This window comes from Solea solea, chromosome 12 (assembly GCF_958295425.1).
Source record: "Solea solea chromosome 12, fSolSol10.1, whole genome shotgun sequence".
In the NCBI taxonomy this organism is placed as follows: Eukaryota; Metazoa; Chordata; class Actinopteri; order Pleuronectiformes; family Soleidae; genus Solea; species Solea solea.
This window is the reverse complement of record NC_081145.1, coordinates 14,878,917-14,896,607: the sequence shown is the minus strand read 5'-3', so window position 1 is coordinate 14,896,607 and position 17,691 is coordinate 14,878,917. Positions and strand designations below refer to the sequence as shown.

At 40.5% G+C, this 17,691-nt stretch overlaps 1 protein-coding gene across 1 annotated transcript in view; it reads right to left on the bottom strand.

The window, feature by feature from the left end:
- tmem266 (transmembrane protein 266) overlaps positions 1–17,691 on the bottom strand; it is a 37,585-nt gene that overhangs the window by 11,654 nt on the left and 8,240 nt on the right. The window contains exons 3-4 of the mRNA XM_058645144.1: positions 15,929–16,117; positions 5,549–5,703 (exon numbers count right to left, since the gene is read on the bottom strand). Coding sequence (XP_058501127.1) covers positions 5,549–5,703; positions 15,929–16,117 — 344 coding nt within the window. The remainder of the gene's footprint in view (positions 1–5,548; positions 5,704–15,928; positions 16,118–17,691) is intronic.

Genomic DNA, 17,691 nt, shown 5'->3' with positions numbered 1-17,691 from the left:
AGTCATAGGTTAGTATGTCGTCCGAAATGTGACAAAAAAGTCAATGGTTAGTATGTCGTCCGAAATGTGACAAAAAAGTCGTCCAAAATGTGACAAAAAAGTCAATGGTTAGTATGTCGTCCAAAATGTGACAAAAAAGTCATAGGTTATTATGTCATCCGAAATGTGACGAAAAAGTCATAGGTTAGTATGTCGTCCAAAATGTGACAAAAAAGTCAATGGTTAGTATGTCGTCCAAAATGTGACAAAAAAGTCAATGGTTAGTATGTCGTCCGAAATGTGACAAAAAAGTCATAGGTTAGTATGTCGTCCGAAATGTGACAAATAAGTCATAGGTTAGTACGTCGTCATAAATGTGACAAATAAGTCATATTTTAGTATGTCGTCCAAAATATGACAAAAAATCATAGGTTAGTATGTCGTCCAAAATGTGACAAAAAAGTCAATGGTTAGTAAGTCATCCAAAATATGACAAAAAAGTCAATGGTTAGTATGTCGTCCGAAATGTGACAAAAAAGTCATAGGTTAGTATGTCGTCCGAAATATGACAAAAAAGTCAATGGTTAGTAAGTCATCCAAAATGTGACAAAAAAGTCATAGGTTAGTATGTCGTCCGAAATGTGACGAAAAAGTCATAGGTTAGTATGTCGTCCGAAATGTGACAAAAAAGTCATAGGTTAGTATGTCGTCCGAAATGTGACAATAAAGTCATAGCTTAGTATGTCGTCCGAAATGTGACAAAAAAGTCATAGGTTAGTATGTCGTCCGAAATGTGACAAAAAAGTCATAGGTTAGTATGTCGTCCAAAATGGGACAAAAAAGTCAATGGTTAGTATGTCGTCCGAAATGGGACAAAAAAGTCAATGGTTAGTATGTCGTCCGAAATGTGACAAAAAAGTCAATGGTTAGGATGTCATCCAAAATATGACAAAAAAGTCAATGGTTAGTATGTCGTCCGAAATGTGACAAAAAAGTCAATGGTTAGGATGTCATCCAAAATATGACAAAAAAGTCAATGGTTAGTATGTCGTCGAAAATGTGACAAAAAAGTCAATGGTTAGTATGTCGTCCAAAATGTGACAAAAAAGTCATAGGTTAGTATGTCGTCCGAAATGTGACAAAAAAGTCAATGGTTAGTATGTCGTCCAAAATGTGACAAAAAAGTCATAGGTTAGTATGTCGTCCGAAATGTGACAAAAAAGTCATAGGTTAGTATGTCGTTTGAAATGTGACAAAAAAGTCATAGGTTAGTATGTCGTCCGAAATGTGACAAAAAAGTCATAGGTTAGTATGTCGTCCAAAATGTGACAAAAAAGTCAATGGTTAGTATGTCGTCCAAAATGTGACAAAAAAGTCAACGGTTAGTATGTCGTCCAAAATGTGACAAAAAAGTCAATGGTTAGTATGTCGTCCAAAATGTGACAAAAAAGTCATAGGTTAGTATGTCGTCCGAAATGTGACAAAAAAGTCATAGGTTAGTATGTCGTCCGAAATGTGACAAATAAGTCATAGGTTAGTATGTCGTCCAAAATGTGACAAAAAAGTCAATGGTTAGTATGTCGTCCAAAATGTGACAAAAAAGTCAATGGTTAGTATGTCGTCCGAAATGTGACAAAAAAGTCATAGGTTAGTATGTCGTCCGAAATGTGACAAATAAGTCATAGGTTAGTATGTCATCCAAAATGTGACAAAAAAGTCAATGGTTAGTATGTCGTCCAAAATGTGACAAAAAAGTCAATGGTTAGTATGTCGTCCAAAATGTGACAAGAAAGTCATAGGTTAGTATGTCGTCCGAAATGTGACAAAAAAGTCATAGGTTAGTATGTCGTCCGAAATGTGACAAATAAGTCATAGGTTAGTACGTCGTCATAAATGTGACAAAAAAGTCAATGGTTAGTATGTCGTCCAAAATATGACAAAAAATCATAGGTTAGTATGTCGTCCAAAATGTGACAAAAAAGTCAATGGTTAGTAAGTCATCCAAAATATGACAAAAAAGTCAGTGGTTAGTATGTCGTCCGAAATGTGACAAAAAAGTCATAGGTTAGTATGTCGTCCGAAATATGACAAAAAAGTCAATGGTTAGTAAGTCATCCAAAATGTGACAAAAAAGTCATAGGTTAGTATGTCGTCCGAAATGTGACGAAAAAGTCATAGGTTAGTATGTCGTCCAAAATGTGACAAAAAAGTCATAGGTTAGTATGTCGTCCAAAATGTGACAATAAAGTCATAGCTTAGTATGTCGTCCGAAATGTGACAAAAAAGTCATAGGTTAGTATGTCGTCCGAAATGTGACAAAAAAGTCAATGGTTAGTAAGTCATCCAAAATGTGACAAAAAAGTCATAGGTTAGTATGTCGTCCGAAATGTGACGAAAAAGTCATAGGTTAGTATGTCGTCCAAAATGTGACAAAAAAGTCATAGGTTAGTATGTCGTCCGAAATGTGACAATAAAGTCATAGCTTAGTATGTCGTCCGAAATGTGACAAAAAAGTCATAGCTTAGTATGTCGTCCGAAATGTGACAAAAAAGTCATAGGTTAGTATGTCGTCCGAAATGTGACAAAAAAAGTCAATGGTTAGTATGTCGTCCGAAATGGGACAAAAAAGTCAATGGTTAGTATGTCGTCCGAAATGTGACAAAAAAGTCAATGGTTAGGATGTCATCCAAAATATGACAAAAAAGTCAATGGTTAGTATGTCGTCCGAAATGTGACAAAAAAGTCAATGGTTAGGATGTCATCCAAAATATGACAAAAAAGTCAATGGTTAGTATGTCGTCGAAAATGTGACAAAATAGTCAATGGTTAGTATGTCGTCCAAAATGTGACAAAAAAGTCAATGGTTAGTATGTCGTCCAAAATGTGACAAAAAAGTCATAGGTTAGTATGTCGTCCGAAATGTGACAAAAAAGTCATAGGTTAGTATGTCGTTTGAAATGTGACAAAAAAGTCATAGGTTAGTATGTCGTCCGAAATGTGACAAAAAAGTCATAGGTTAGTATGTCGTCCGAAATGTGACAAAAAAGTCATAGGTTAGTTTGTCGTCCGAAATGTGACAAAAAAGTCATAGGTTAGTATGTCGTCTGAAATGTGACAAAAAAGTCAATGGTTAGTATGTCGTCCGAAATGTGACAAAAAAGTCGTCCAAAATGTGACAAAAAAGTCAATGGTTAGTATGTCGTCCAAAATGTGACAAAAAAGTCATAGGTTATTATGTCATCTGAAATGTGACGAAAAAGTCATAGGTTAGTATGTCGTCAAAGTCAAAGGCTATTATGTTGACAAACTGACAAAGATTGGCCTAGTGGCCGAATGGATAAGGCTCTGGCCTTATAAACTGAGGATTGTGGGTTCAAATTCCATACTGAGTGCAGTTCTTTAAAATGTGACAAAAAAGTCATAGTTTAGTATGTGGTTAAAAACTTGACATAAAAAGTTTTAGTTTAGTATGTGGTTAAAAACTTGACAAAAAAAGGCATAGTTTAGTATGTGGTCCAAAATGTGACAAAAAAGTCATAGGTTAGTATGTCGTCCAAAATGTGACAAAATATTCATAGGTTAGTATGTCGTCCAAAATGTGACAAAAAGGTTACTGTTAAAACTATTAGACAATATAGAGTGTCTAATATCCTTCTTTTCACCACAACCTATAGGCAATCTGATTATTGTATTTCATTTTTAATAACTTTGTGAACACATTTAAACAAAAATTAAATTTTTTTTCTTAAAAATGGGATTTAATTTGTGAAATTTTGAAATACTGCTCAGTTTAAAGTTCACTTGGCTCATTTTTATGAATAAAAACAAAATAAAAATGGTCTAATTTGTGACTTATGCACAATTAACACTGCTCCCAGTTTAAAATAAAAAGAAAGGATCATAACTTTTACTCAACAACACATAAGACGATGAAAAACGCATTTTGTAAAGCCTGAAAGTGTGACCTGTGAGGATGTCCATATAAGGAGTTGTGTATCATTCGCACAGCAGTTTACCAAGGGTAATAGTTAATTCTGTGTAGGATATGATCATTATTCAAAATACCTACTCATAAATCCCTGCTGTGCATAGTGTTGGAAAAATATATAACAGGCATGAAGCGACATCACTAAAAGTATGAATTTGTCAAATACTACATGTATCTGAATCTTCCCGTCTATTCCTCAAGCTAATTGTTAGCAGCCTCAAACAGCACTTGGCTGTCAGATGAGTACATTTCTCGTCACACACCACCTCTCCCTGCCATCTGTCTTTGTTTGCCATGTTCACTGATCTGTCCATCAGTCCATTCATCTTCCTCCCATCGTCCCCACACTCATGCACCGGCCAACTCTGCATTGCCCAATTTCTTTGTCCACTAATCTCCCTTCACAGTCTCAGTTTGTCCCAGAGGAACGGGCGAGGACTCAAAAGCATTCAGATACTGTAGGAGTGACATTGTTCTTCATTCAGCTCTCTGACATCGCACATGTCACAACCCCTGGACTTCAGACATATGATAGATGAGGATGTTTCCACCGAGCCTGCGCTGGGGTGACATGGGGTCACACCGGTGTTGCGACCACCGGAGGTTTTGTGTTCGCTGAGGAATACTAATGAGAGGGTTATATTCCCCCGGCCCATGACTGATCCCAGTCTCAAGATGATCAGTGATACGAACACATTATACAGCAGATGTATAGACGGGGTTAACAAGATAGTGTTTACAATCATGTTACTATTTAAAGTCAAGTCACTGTAAATATAACATACACAGACTGCTAATACTATGAAATTAAAAGGAATATGTGGTAGATGTATTGATAGCAGATCAGGGAACCCAGTTCACTGGAGAGGATGTTGTGCTTCTTAGTGCATAGTAAACTTTCCTTCATAACATAAAATGCACATTCGGGCTGCTGTTGAACTATGATGGCACAAGATGACAAAACCTGTGTTCACTAAAGTACATGTAAACGGCTTATCGTGATCTGCAAACACACACATTTTTGTGATTAGACTCTGACACAAACATACTTATGCGAAGCATATTGAATTTCTGCCAATAAACACATCTAAAATTGTTGCACATTGAACCTTTAAAAGGTAAAAAAAAACAACAATAAGCCAAATGGGTCAATTATTGATATTTTGGAGAACTGTGACCTCATTCTCAGATGCTGTACTTCACACATTAACTTGATTGTGTTGTTGTCGGGGGACAAATGAATGTAGGAGAGACATTTTCTCAAATTTTGGGTGAGAAAAGCATTACCAAGTGCAGTTAAATGTTACTTTCTTATCCATTTTTACATTGTGAAAAAAAGATGTAATCCACTTTACTGCTGTAAAAAATAGCTCTTGTGCTAATTAAGAGTCTTGAGAACGTGTTCCTTTGTGTCCGTACACTGACCCAGTGCCTTTGTGTCATAATTAGTAAACAACTGTGCTGAGCGTTCTACTTTCCTCCATCGCCAAGAACTGCAAACGAGTGGAACAAACTCCCAAAACCACAACTGTATCATTCTTTGATTGTTTCACGAGACATTACTTTGTTACTGTAACTCACATTGCAACAGCTTGGTGTCTATGAGCAGCTCCAGCATCAGCAGCAGCACCACCAGGATGACACAAGCCACCAGGAAACAGTTGAAGCCCGCTGACAGCAAACACACCTGCCACAGCGCCGCTCTTCTCCCACAGCATGGCTTCAGCCAGTTCGACCTGAGTGTTGGGAAGAGGTAAGCGAGGGGGGGGGGGGGGGGGGTTAGAAGAGCTGTGGGTATGAAGATAAATGGTAGGCCGTGTTGTGGTGTTACTTTAATATGTAATGCTGTTACATAGAGCACATCTGACAGCCGGCCAACAAGGGCAAATCAATAAAACACAAGACATCGTATACGACATATTCAACCTTGACTTGGCTCGCTTTTCAGTCAGCGGTCTTGTAAATTCTTTTTTACAGCAGAGGGCAATTATTCTGCACGCAAATGACACAAATGTGGAGCAAACGTGATACAAATGACACGTAACTTTAACACATAGATACCCATTATCCTGGCGCTGAGATGTATGGGGCAATTATGTGCATGTGATTTTTACCCTTCCCTCATCTCATTTCAAAACTAATGACTCATGCCTTTATTTGCCTTTAACTGTCATTTGAACACAGCAGCTCTCTCCTTACAATATCACCACCAGGTTGTGTAATCGACTACAACAAGCCGTTCCTTTTGTTTGTGCCTATTTTTGGATGCAGATTACATGACATGTGTTTTAATCCACGTTCAAGCATGAAAGAAAATCATCAGGACATAATAATACACTGTATATGGCGCCAAAAGATTAAACAATATCCCCCCCCCACATATTCTTAAAGTCAATGAAGTGTTAAGGAATTGGAGTGTCACTTGCTTGATTCTCCTTGCTGCTGCTGGACTGGGTGACAGGACAAGTCTTTGTTTGGAACTGGTTAGCTGACTGCCTGGTTGAAAGCCAACATTGTAGCTGACAGTTGCTTTCCTCATGTTTGAACCTGAATTTTTTATTTTTATTTTTTTTACTGGAGTGACTAGTTACTGCAAGACACTGGGATTCAGTCACGTCCCTTTAATGAGAAGAATGCCGTGTGACAATACCTTCACTGATTTACGGCAACTCTCGTGTAGGGCTGGTTGTTTAGAGACCGTGAGAGTGAAGCAATGACTTGGTGCCTTATTCATTCTGTCCTTCCTGATAGTGGTTAAGCAGCCAATACCTATACATCTCTCTCCACATTGCAATATATATTCCATTAGTTTGGAGTGTGCCCGTGTCCCAGTGTGCTTGCTCTTTGTCCAGGTGCAATGTGCCTTAAAATGAAAGTGCCAAACCTGCCTTAAATCCATTCCTACTCTCTGCAGCAAATTCCACTTATCAGAAACGGTGACTGCCAATGACTCCTGGGGATTTATGGTCAATAAATAATGACAACTTTCCAGATGCAAAAAACGGTGTGTGTGTGTGAGAGAGATATGGAGTGTTACTCATGTTGTGGGGACCTACAGTTGTTTACAGTCTTATTATGGGGACACAAAGCAAGTCCTCAAAATGTAAATGATTAAATGATTTTAAGGTGAAGACATGTTGTAAGTCACTGTAATGTCCTCTGAAGTCATGGAAACCAGGCTCTGTGTGTGTGTGTGTGTGTGTGTGTGTGTGTGTGTGTTTGGAGAGTAAAGGTGCTTTCTCTGAGGCAACACAGAGAAAAGGCAGTATGTTCCTTAGAAAATAGCAGCTATCCGTTGTCATCTGTCCCCCAAAGGAGGAACGCTACAGGCAAACTTTGTCAGATGACAAGAGCGGACGCAATTTATACGACTCTCTCCTCTTGCTCAGGCTCAGCATGAAGGTGACAAACGCTGAAAGAAGAGTAGAGTGCAGTCGGTTCAAAGGCACTGGAACTCGTCCAACATCCAACACTGGAGCCAAGGAGAGGAAGGATGGAGAGTTGGAGGAAGAGGAATGAAAAAAGATAGAACAGGGGACGATGCTGATTGAGTTTAATAATGTTTCCGCCTTGTTATAAGGCCCTAAACACTGTCCAGTGCAAGGAGCCTATTATTTTTCAATGCTCTATTTGTTATTCTTATTATTATTTGGTGTAGTTGCGGAGCCACATGAATGAATAATCAGGGGATGGAGCAGATCTGTGATCGACTATACTTATGACAAAATGTGAGAATTCCATTAACATTTATTTCTAAAAAAAAAAGTTTTTCTTGTTTATAACTTGTCTAAGAGTCTCTTGACTGGTTTCAGTTGGATAGCACAATCAAACATTTAATGAGAACCATTTTCAGCAGAAATCATGGCAAAACTAGACTGCCAGTCCTAAAAAAAAAGGCACTTTATTACTGTGCACATTTGCCGTGGCATTGTTTTGAGGCAATGTCACACTTATTTCAATTAGTTGCACTGTTTGTTTTTTTTGGCAGGATCTTGTATTGAGGATGGGAGAGTTGGACAAATGTGTTCAGGACATCTCAAATATCCTCAATGGGGTTAAGATTTGGACGCTGTGATGGCCAAATCAGAACCCCCTTCCTTACCTATCCCACCTGTGCTGGAGAACACTCATAGCTTTCAGTTAGAATCAAATCTCAAAAGGTATTTTGTTTGTCCATTGTGGGCTATAGTAAAACATAAAATAAAACCTTATTCTGAGGATATAATAAAACAGTCAGGTGAATGTACACTTATAAAAATGTATGTATAAATGTTTTATCTTCAATTTCTGCCAAATGAAAATAACTTAATCTCAATGTAATAAAATGTAATAAACTTGAGTTATCCTCCGAGGTGAAAGAAGAGAGTGGTGATTCTGCTGAGTGGTGTCATTCTGCGGGAGTAGCTGGACCTTTCCATCTTTCATCAAGGTCAGCAGAGAGGCTGGAGCGCTGCCATGCTGTGTCGATGCTCTCCCAGAGGCTAACTGGTGCATTCAGTCCTCTGTACCAGCCAATACCAACAGATTAGGGAGCTCAACACCTGGGGTGGCAAAGAGGCAGTGGAGGGTAAAGGTATCATTAGCAGTTACCATAGAGACTTTCCTCCCAGCATTGATTTATTCCCAAGGAGCAAAGTCAAACCCCATCTGCCTGTGTAGGGGAGCCAAGGAAAAGAAACAGTTACCTAATGGTACGCCTAACACGCAGTTCCCACACATTTGTGGACCATTATTTAAAAGATGGAATGAGCTGTGGACACACTCCAAGAGACACTATACTTACCTTCGACACTGAAACGCGTTATTTGACTCATACTGTGTGGAATCACAATACATTTAGAAAATGTGTTCATTTAATAAAAGTGTAAGAAAAAAAAAAAAAAAAACCTGTCCAGAAGCAGAGTTAATGGCAGTGATGGATTACTCCAAGCTCAGGAAATTTGGTGGAAATCACTTTAAACCTGAAGTATTTATGAGGAAAGTGAGGCCGCTTCGGTGGAGAAGGAAGTCAAGGAGGAAAAGAGCTGGTTAGAATTCAATAGGCAATACCTCACGGGTTAATGCGCACACAACCAATCCCCCACACCCACACATACATATGCTGTGGACAGGTTCATAAAGACATCAACAGGCCGCTACAGCGGAAACGCACTGAAGGAAGATCGAAATTTAGCCAACAGCACAGCAGAGCGAGGGATTAGATCAATAGTGGCCTGAGATGGAAGTGATGGCATGCTATACATGACACCAGCTTCCCGCCTGCGGCAGAATGACCAGAAATCAGGCGGAGTGACTGGCACAGACGAAAGTGTATCTGCTCGCTTTGTTGGGGCCCCATTCACACACTGCAGACGGGACACCGTTCTGGCTCCAGCCCCAGATAAGTAACTCACTGAAGTGGGGTGCCTATCACCGCAGAGCATCTCTTTCATTATAGTGTCTCCTGTAATTGAAAGAGGACAGAGTACAATGTAAACCCATTAGGTCCAAGTTAAAAGGAAATTAATTCAGAGGCGTGGTGCGCTTGTTTTTTGTTGTTTGTGAAAGGGTGAGCCGGAAACAGGGTGATATTTTATTCAGAAGTAATAAGTCCGAAAGACTTGTCAGGGGTATTGATTGTAACAGTCATGCGAGTAAACAACTACAAACACTGACCTCTAACTGAAATCGTCTCGCAACGGAAAACATAAAATAATGTCTCTCTGAATGACTCGTGCTGCCGTGCTAGACCTCTAAATAATTGAGTGGAACTTTTGATTTACGTCTCGGTTTCGATAAAAAAAAAACTACAGCACATTAAAGGTGTTGCGTTTTACATCACCACTGACGGTTGGAACAATTATGGTTTCTTAGTGGGGTGGGGAAACTCTGATGTCACGGCCCGCCTCATTGGCTGAAAACGCCAAGTTGCATCCACTTGTGACAACACACCCAGGAGGTGCGTGTCTGAAGAAAATGTCCTTAATATGTTTCATTTTCATTTAATGATCAGTTTAAGATGCTATGTTCTATTCCCAGTATCAGACATCGCATGGATTTCAGTAAGAAATGTGTTTTCAACTGAATGTACAATATGTTCTTTGATGGGATAAAAGGCTAAGTCAGATACAAATCCTGCAGAATTTTAAAACCACTTTACTTGACTCAGGTTTTCTGTCTCTCTCTCTCTCTCTCTCTCTCTTCTCAGGTTTTCTCTCTGTAGTGATAACTATGTAGCTCTGTGGTTCCACTCACTGGTGTAAACTTCAGCCAATTCACGACAATCTGCTGTACTCAGCAGGTTTGGGCAGGGGGGAAAATGGACCACAACCGTGAGCCTGCAGGCTACTGAACAGCAAAGGTGTGGAAGACTCCATCTCATTCAGGCTGTTCAAGGATACTATTGCACCTTAACTTACTTTGTAAAGTCAAAGAGACATTTCCTGCATTGGAATATGCACATTTTTCACTCGACAGCTTCCGTTTCTTTGGAACACACACGCGCACCGTCCTCTTGGATCACATGACAATTGAGACAAACACCAGTTAAATTTCTTCCAGACGCCTCTCCTGCGGCACTCGTTTGTTATCACAGCCAATAAAGTAAAAGAAGCCCTTAGAGAGGAGAACCAGCTAAGCAATATTTATGCTGAATAAAGTCAAATTATCATAGATAATCAATGGCACGTTTCAGCGCTTCCATGTCTCATCGCAATTAATCTTTACTGGTCTCACACATGGGAAATTAGCAAACACTTTCCTGCACTAAATGAAGGGGTCAAGTGAAAAGGGGTAATCAGTTATGGTACCAGTATATCTGACCACATTCTTATATCCCATCAGGTTAAAAGTCTTTCATGACCAGCTATTATGACAACAACTATAGCCTCCTACACCATGGTTGCATCCAGCTCTGAAGAGATTCAGAGCCGGTCTTTGCCAGAGAAATGGGCCACAGATACTCAGCAAATGGAGATGGATGGGGCTCCATGTGCAGAGCTGCAGACAAGCTGTCCCTGATAAATGGGTTTTCACCAGGACACTTGATCTCTCTCGCTCTCAGCCTAAAAAGCAATCTCGCACTTTGCATGTCTGTGAATATTAACAAACCCTCAAACCCGGCACTCAAATGTCATCTATTGTGTCGCACATGGTGCCAGGCAAGAGAGCCAATTTGATGGAGAGGACTGTTCCTCTGTGTGTTTGAAATAGAGTGTGTGTGTGTGTGTGGGGGGGGGTCCTCTTTTCACACACGCATCAACAGAGAGCAGGTATGGTATGGCTCTGGTTCTAAATCCCCATGAAATATTGCTGCTGCAAAGATTTGTTGCTGGAGTCTGACAAGGTTCTTCAGATTCAAATTGAGCCGTCTAGATTTTTCTAATTATTCCATCTTGCTTCAACCTTGAGCATTCCCAACCCTGGGGTTTGATTATGTGCCTTATGACATGCTGCTATATTAATGTGCTGTGGAGAATGAAAAGTGGTGCGATAACTTCTTTCCACTGGGGACGTCTGAGCGCTACGTTGAGTAATGTAATCAATCCAGGTTGGTGTTGGCAAATCTAATATTATCTTTATGTGCTAGATTCCACCCAGCATTGGAATCGGCAAGCAACTGCGGCTGTTGCCATGCAACACGGCCCAAGGTTAATCCCGTACTACTGTCCAACATGGACAGATACAGGTATGACATCCGTCGAATGGAGCCATTTCCTTGTGATCTGCAGCTGGCGGCTTTGTGAATGAAAGCCCGGACGACGCTTGGCTGCTCCATTTGTCCATCCATCCTTCTCTTTATCCCCTCTTACTCCACTCTCCTCCAGTCAAAGTGGCAGGTTGACCCATATGAACCATCTGTCATTCCTGCAGTGCCTCATACCTCTCAGTGAGGCAGACGGAGATCAACAGCATATGCTGCTGCGGCAGCTGTGGACGGCGCAGCGGGCTGATATGGGGATGATAACCTATGACAAGTGTTGGGTGTGAAGCCCAGGGTCTACAGACTGTATCTGCACCATTATTAAAACCTGTAAATCATGGTTTCATTAATGTCTTTATTACTTCAACTGTCCTCTGATCCAAAAGATCATCTGAAATGTGTGACAACTGAATTCTGGAATGACTTTAGATGAGTGATCATGGCATACGTGCAGATTGTATTGTCGAAAAACAGTCAACTTGCTTATCCCGCCTTCCACCCTATGTCAGTGACCCTCATGTGGAGCATAAAGTGGTAGAAGATGAGTGACTGAGTGCACTTATAGCTTCTACTGTACAACAATCACACACAGACAGATATTGTTTGAAACACGTCTGTTTTCCTGCAGTACGCAATGTCTGCCACTAGGGGTCTCTCAATTCAAATAATAAGAAGATACCTAGGTTAGAGCAGCGTGTTTTATGGGAATTGCTGTCTTTTTGAATCATTTGCTCTCTTGAGCTTCAGCAGCGGAACGTGCAGCAAAAAGCAATAAGTAGTTGTCACGTATTAGTGACAATTACACACAATAAGTTATCGCAGAGAGTAGTGGATGACATCATTAAAGTGGGACCAAAATGAAATGGTCTGTTACCTTAAATAGACATACACATGTGTAGTGTAGTGTTTGGCAAATGTAAGTACACCACTCAACAAAAATGCACCTAATCCAGAAATGTTACATATTATGTCTTTAAATATCTGACTAATAGGACTAAGGAAAATGTCCAGGTTGTACTGGCCCTAACAACATATGTGGTATAGGTACAAGGTGGACGAACGTTAACATAGAAACATGACAGAGTATGTACTTTTTAATTTAAAAGACAATCTGGGGTCTTGGTGAACAGTTTTCAAGTGACAACACGGGTAAGTCCTCAGTTTGACTTCCAGCTCGACTGTCTGCTGCACACTTACTATCTGTCTTCTTCTCCTTTAGTGTTTTATGGTGTGTTTCCTCTGAAGGGAACTCTGCAACCTGAAAGATTTAAGGATTTAAGGATGATGTCCCCTTATTATTTGTCTCCACTGCAGCTTTTAGGAGATGAAGAAAGAAAAAAAAAAGAAAAAAAGACAAAAACTGAGAGAAGACAGAAAATGTTCTCTGCACCATGGATATTTGGAAGGAGAAGAAATGACGCAAAGGAATGAGAAGAACAGTGCAACATTACAGGTGCCAACTACCATGAAACACCACTATTAAAAAACTAAGAAGCTCTCCAACAAAGACGATCACTCCAGAATAAAACAAATATAAATACAAGTACAATAAATATACACATAACGTCAAATTACACCTTCCTTACTGTAGACTTTTCAGCAAGCTCTGGAGAAGATGGTAAAATCTATAAATAATTTCACCCAGCTCACCTCTGAACAGAATCTGCATGTGCTGTGTGTGCCCCTTGTAGTCCACAAGAACATCCACCTCCTACATAATTGCCCACGTCTCCTCTAAAAAAGCCACGAGAAGCTGCCGTGGAAGACCAAATGTGCATCTCTGCTGCGCATTCTTCTCTTTTTTAAAGCAGTAAAACAAAACCAAGGCACTCGTCATCAAATATTTAGACTCAGTTCACAAGTTCAAGCCTTTCATTTTTTCAAATCTCTGACCATTAAATCAACTGACCTTCATGCTTATTCTCACACCACATCCCAATAAAAACCATAGTGACTGACCAGAATATGTACGACAAAACTCCCACAAGCAGTGAAAGACAATCGTTTCATCAGGAACTGGGCACAATCACATGTAGGAAAGCGCATGACACAAACGCGTAGGAATTTCAGGCATTTAAATGATAGTAGTTTCCACCGAAATCCACTCACATGCCACTGCAACCTCCGCAGCGAGGCGATGAATGTGGGTTTACATTCTTCTGCACAGCTATTTACAAAGTGCTAAAATTATCCTACAGTATGCATCCATAGTCTCCGTGAACATACACTTTGACAAACAAGGTAAAAAACGGTTTACACAGCCGACAGAACGATGCAGATAAGTCATTTCCCTGCTCTGTTCTTAGGGCCTTTGATAGTTTCGATTAATCCAAACTTCTTACTGCATCTCACCTTGGCGTCATTCCTCTGATTGTATACACATGAGTCACAGAAGGACTGTGACAATAAACAATGTGAGAAAGCCCATGATGGGAAATCAGGAATTCTAATCTACAACACTCACTGAGCATACTGTAACACTGCATGGATGACAGATCGTGCTTTGTTAAATCATTATTATGCTAAATGTTTCGAAGCTTCATTGGCTCTTGGTGGAAGAAAGTTTCTCTGATGGCAATGAATTACTTTTTAGTTTGTAAATTGTGGTGTGTGTAATTATTCTGCCTCTGTTTAGTCTTTGTGAACACAACAGCTGTGTCCTTCATCTGAAAACGGGCTTCGTCAAGCAATACTATCAGACCTGACTGAGGGAGTCTGTGTCGTGGTAGGTGTGGGTAACACTTCTTTGTGTTTTCAGTCGTACTACATCCTGTTTGCAGCCATCTACCTTTACGGGGCTCAATATTGCTGTTGCCTCCAAATGTCGCCAGGCAACACTAGATCTAAACACCACTCTACTGAGAAACATGGCGAGCAGTGTGGAGTTGATAAAGTCAGCATTTTGTGAAATCAGAAGACCCAGGTTGGCGTTTGCATGTGTTCATGGATGTTTGTTTGTGTCTATGTGTCCCTGTGATGGACTGGTGATCTGTCCAGGTTGTATCTCGCCTTTGGCCCTATGTCAGCTGGGATTGGCAGCAGTGCCTTCCTCAACCTTCATGTGGGGGGTAAAGCGGTAGAAGATGGATGCATTTGTCAATTATTTGAATGCAAAGACATTTGTTATTACTTAAAATGTACGCATCACAGCTTTAAATTGAACTGCCCGAGACGTATCTTGGCAGTGCGTGACTTTTCCACTACACAATGCCAAATCCCGGTGGACCAGGGTGTCGCACGGTGCCATATGAGTGCACCCACTGTGATGATAATATTTGCGGGGCTGCCAGACCCTGCTGTCTGCTGCGACATTGTTACGTGTATGTTTCCTGTCCTTTTTCTTGAGCAAAAGAGAGAGAGGGGGTGTTTGGGACATGGACCGATCTGTCCCTGCCCTCTGTCCAACAGAGACATCGGTTGGACTGGGCCAGACCAAGCAAAGTCCAGCCGGACATTGTCAGCTGACACACCGGGGCATGGATGGCAAAATGCCGGACTTTCGATGTCGACTTTCTAAGTATGATGCCCAGCGCCTTGGCCAAGCCGAGGGGATGTGAGTCATGCTTGCTGAGCTGCGAGCCGTGGACTCTAGGTGCATGAGGCAGGGGTGTGTCCTGTCCTGAGAGTCACGGGCCTGCAGCACGCAGATATGATGATAAGACAACAACACAAACACAGGACAGGCAGACCTCATGACTAGATACGACACTGCCACGAGGCCCTGAATCAGACCAACATTATGAACAGAAGCCTGTCTGGTGGCGAGAAATTGCCGTCCTTGACCTGAAATGGACACATCATTAGAGGCATCGTCCATTTAAAATGGTGACACTGATACATGTATCACCAAATATCCCCGAGTCCCAGACTTTACTATAAAACGAGGAGCGATTTAATACATCAAGTGTAATTACCATGTGCAATAACGGGGAAATACAGAGAGCGACAGCAGAGCTATTCTCTGCCAGGGTAGATTATAGATTGTACTAATTGCAATTCTGCCTTAATTATGGACGTAGTGCTTTCAAGCAACATGTCTCAGACACCACATCTCTTATATCTTTGTTGCTGTGGTGGCCAACGTAAGCCAATATCTAATTACATCCCTGCCTTTGTAGTTTACGAATTATTCCAAGAAATGTCATTGATTACCTTTCAACTAACTTGTTTCCAGCTTCCTAAAAACGCACACGTCTTTAAATGTTTATGTTGTGGCCAAATTGTCACATGAACACATGAAGTATATAGTGAAGCCATGGAGTGAATTTGACGTGACTCACCCATCTCTGTTGTCCTCCTCATCTGGGTTCGAGATGAGCTGGGAACCAGCAAGGGATATATCCAGGGCAGCCAAAGGCAAGTCTCTGTAGGCAAAGCTGACCAGTTGGACGGGGGCCACGCACTGGTTGTCCTCCTCCACCTGCTGGGAGATGACCTCCAGCTCTGAGATGCCAGCGTGGGGAGGAACCCTGTGACAAACAGACAGAATTACAGCGAGCTCTTTATGTGTGTTTTAGGCAAAGTGTTTGCGTTACTGAGGGGCGCCATCTTGTGCCGTCATGTTTGTGCAGTCAACAGTCCAAAGAGACAAACTGGCCAAGGCGGAAGCTTAGTATGCAAATGAAGATGAAGGGCTCGGCCCAAATAAACCTGACGCATAAACCAAGTAGGAAGAAGCAGGAAATGACAGAGAGAGTGGAGCTTTGCAAAGGCTCCTGTTGTTTCCTGACATGCTTGGGAAAGAGAGGGGTGAGTGGAAGTGAAGGAGTGTGTTTATTGCTATCTGTTGTCCCACTATTAAATGTCACTAATCTTTACACACATTTTTGGACTTTTACCAATATGTGAATATCTTCTTTGCCTGAGCAATAAAAATTATTACCAGTTTGAATTATTGGCATTATACAAAGTAGTTTTTTGTTTTGTATATTTAAGCTACAAGCCATTTGTGCATTCTATAATAAGTATTCATTTACAAATATGAAGTATTTAATAAATGAATACTTCAACCATTCATCACTACAGACTGAAAAATCTAAATTAAAACTTGCTCAAGGAAAGGCAATCTTGTTTATTTTAAAAAGTCTGCTCAAACACCTGAAATGTCAGAGTCAGCTGGAAAAAAATTAGAAATTGTATAAACTAAATTTGAGCCGGCTCACTGGGCTTCTGCTCTGAGATGACTATTTTTTTTGTTAAGGAATGCAAGAAGATAACTATAATTTGACATCTTGATCGAGAAATAATAATGTGTTTTACTATTTTTTTTTCAGTTTTTTGTAAAACAGTAAACACCAATAATAATAATTACATAGATTAGTATTAAAAATATAATTTCAGTTAAAGAGCTTCTACATACTGGTTTATTAACCATTACAGAAACAAATTATTTTGCTGTGGCACAAACTGTACATTGGGTGGTGGTCTAATAAATCAATTTATAAATCTATTGCATACCACAAATACAATATAGTTACTGATATACAGTACAAGTAGCAATTACTGAAACACAAGCACATTTTTGCAAAATACGATAAAGGACACTGTCAAAAAAATGTTGGCTGTTTTTCCCACGTTTTATTGGTCAACTGTGTTTCCCCTCTGTGATTACATTATTTAAGAGACCCGGACAAAGTGCCATTGTCCCTGCCAACAGGGTCTTAAAATTCAAATATTCAGTCAGGACTGTGATCCTTTGAGCTCAGCCAATGGCGGACAAGGAGAAGTCACCCTGAAACAGGAGCCTCACACAGCTTGGCAGCCGTCCCAGTGCAGCCAGTGTGGAGACATCAATAACCCCAGTGCTTAACGGTGGAGGAAGGAATTGATTACAAGATACAGGGAACAAAAGCCACTGGGTTGGTAAATCCTACAACCTCTGTGCTGGAGGTGAAACAGAGTGGGAGGAAACCGTTGGTGGAGATCACTGAGCAGACCAACCTTCTTGTTAAACGTTAAGTGGGCAGTCATGGAAAGGAAAATAGGTCTTTCTTTTTACCTGACTTACTGCACGAGTAAGTCTTGATTCTTGCCGAAAATGAAG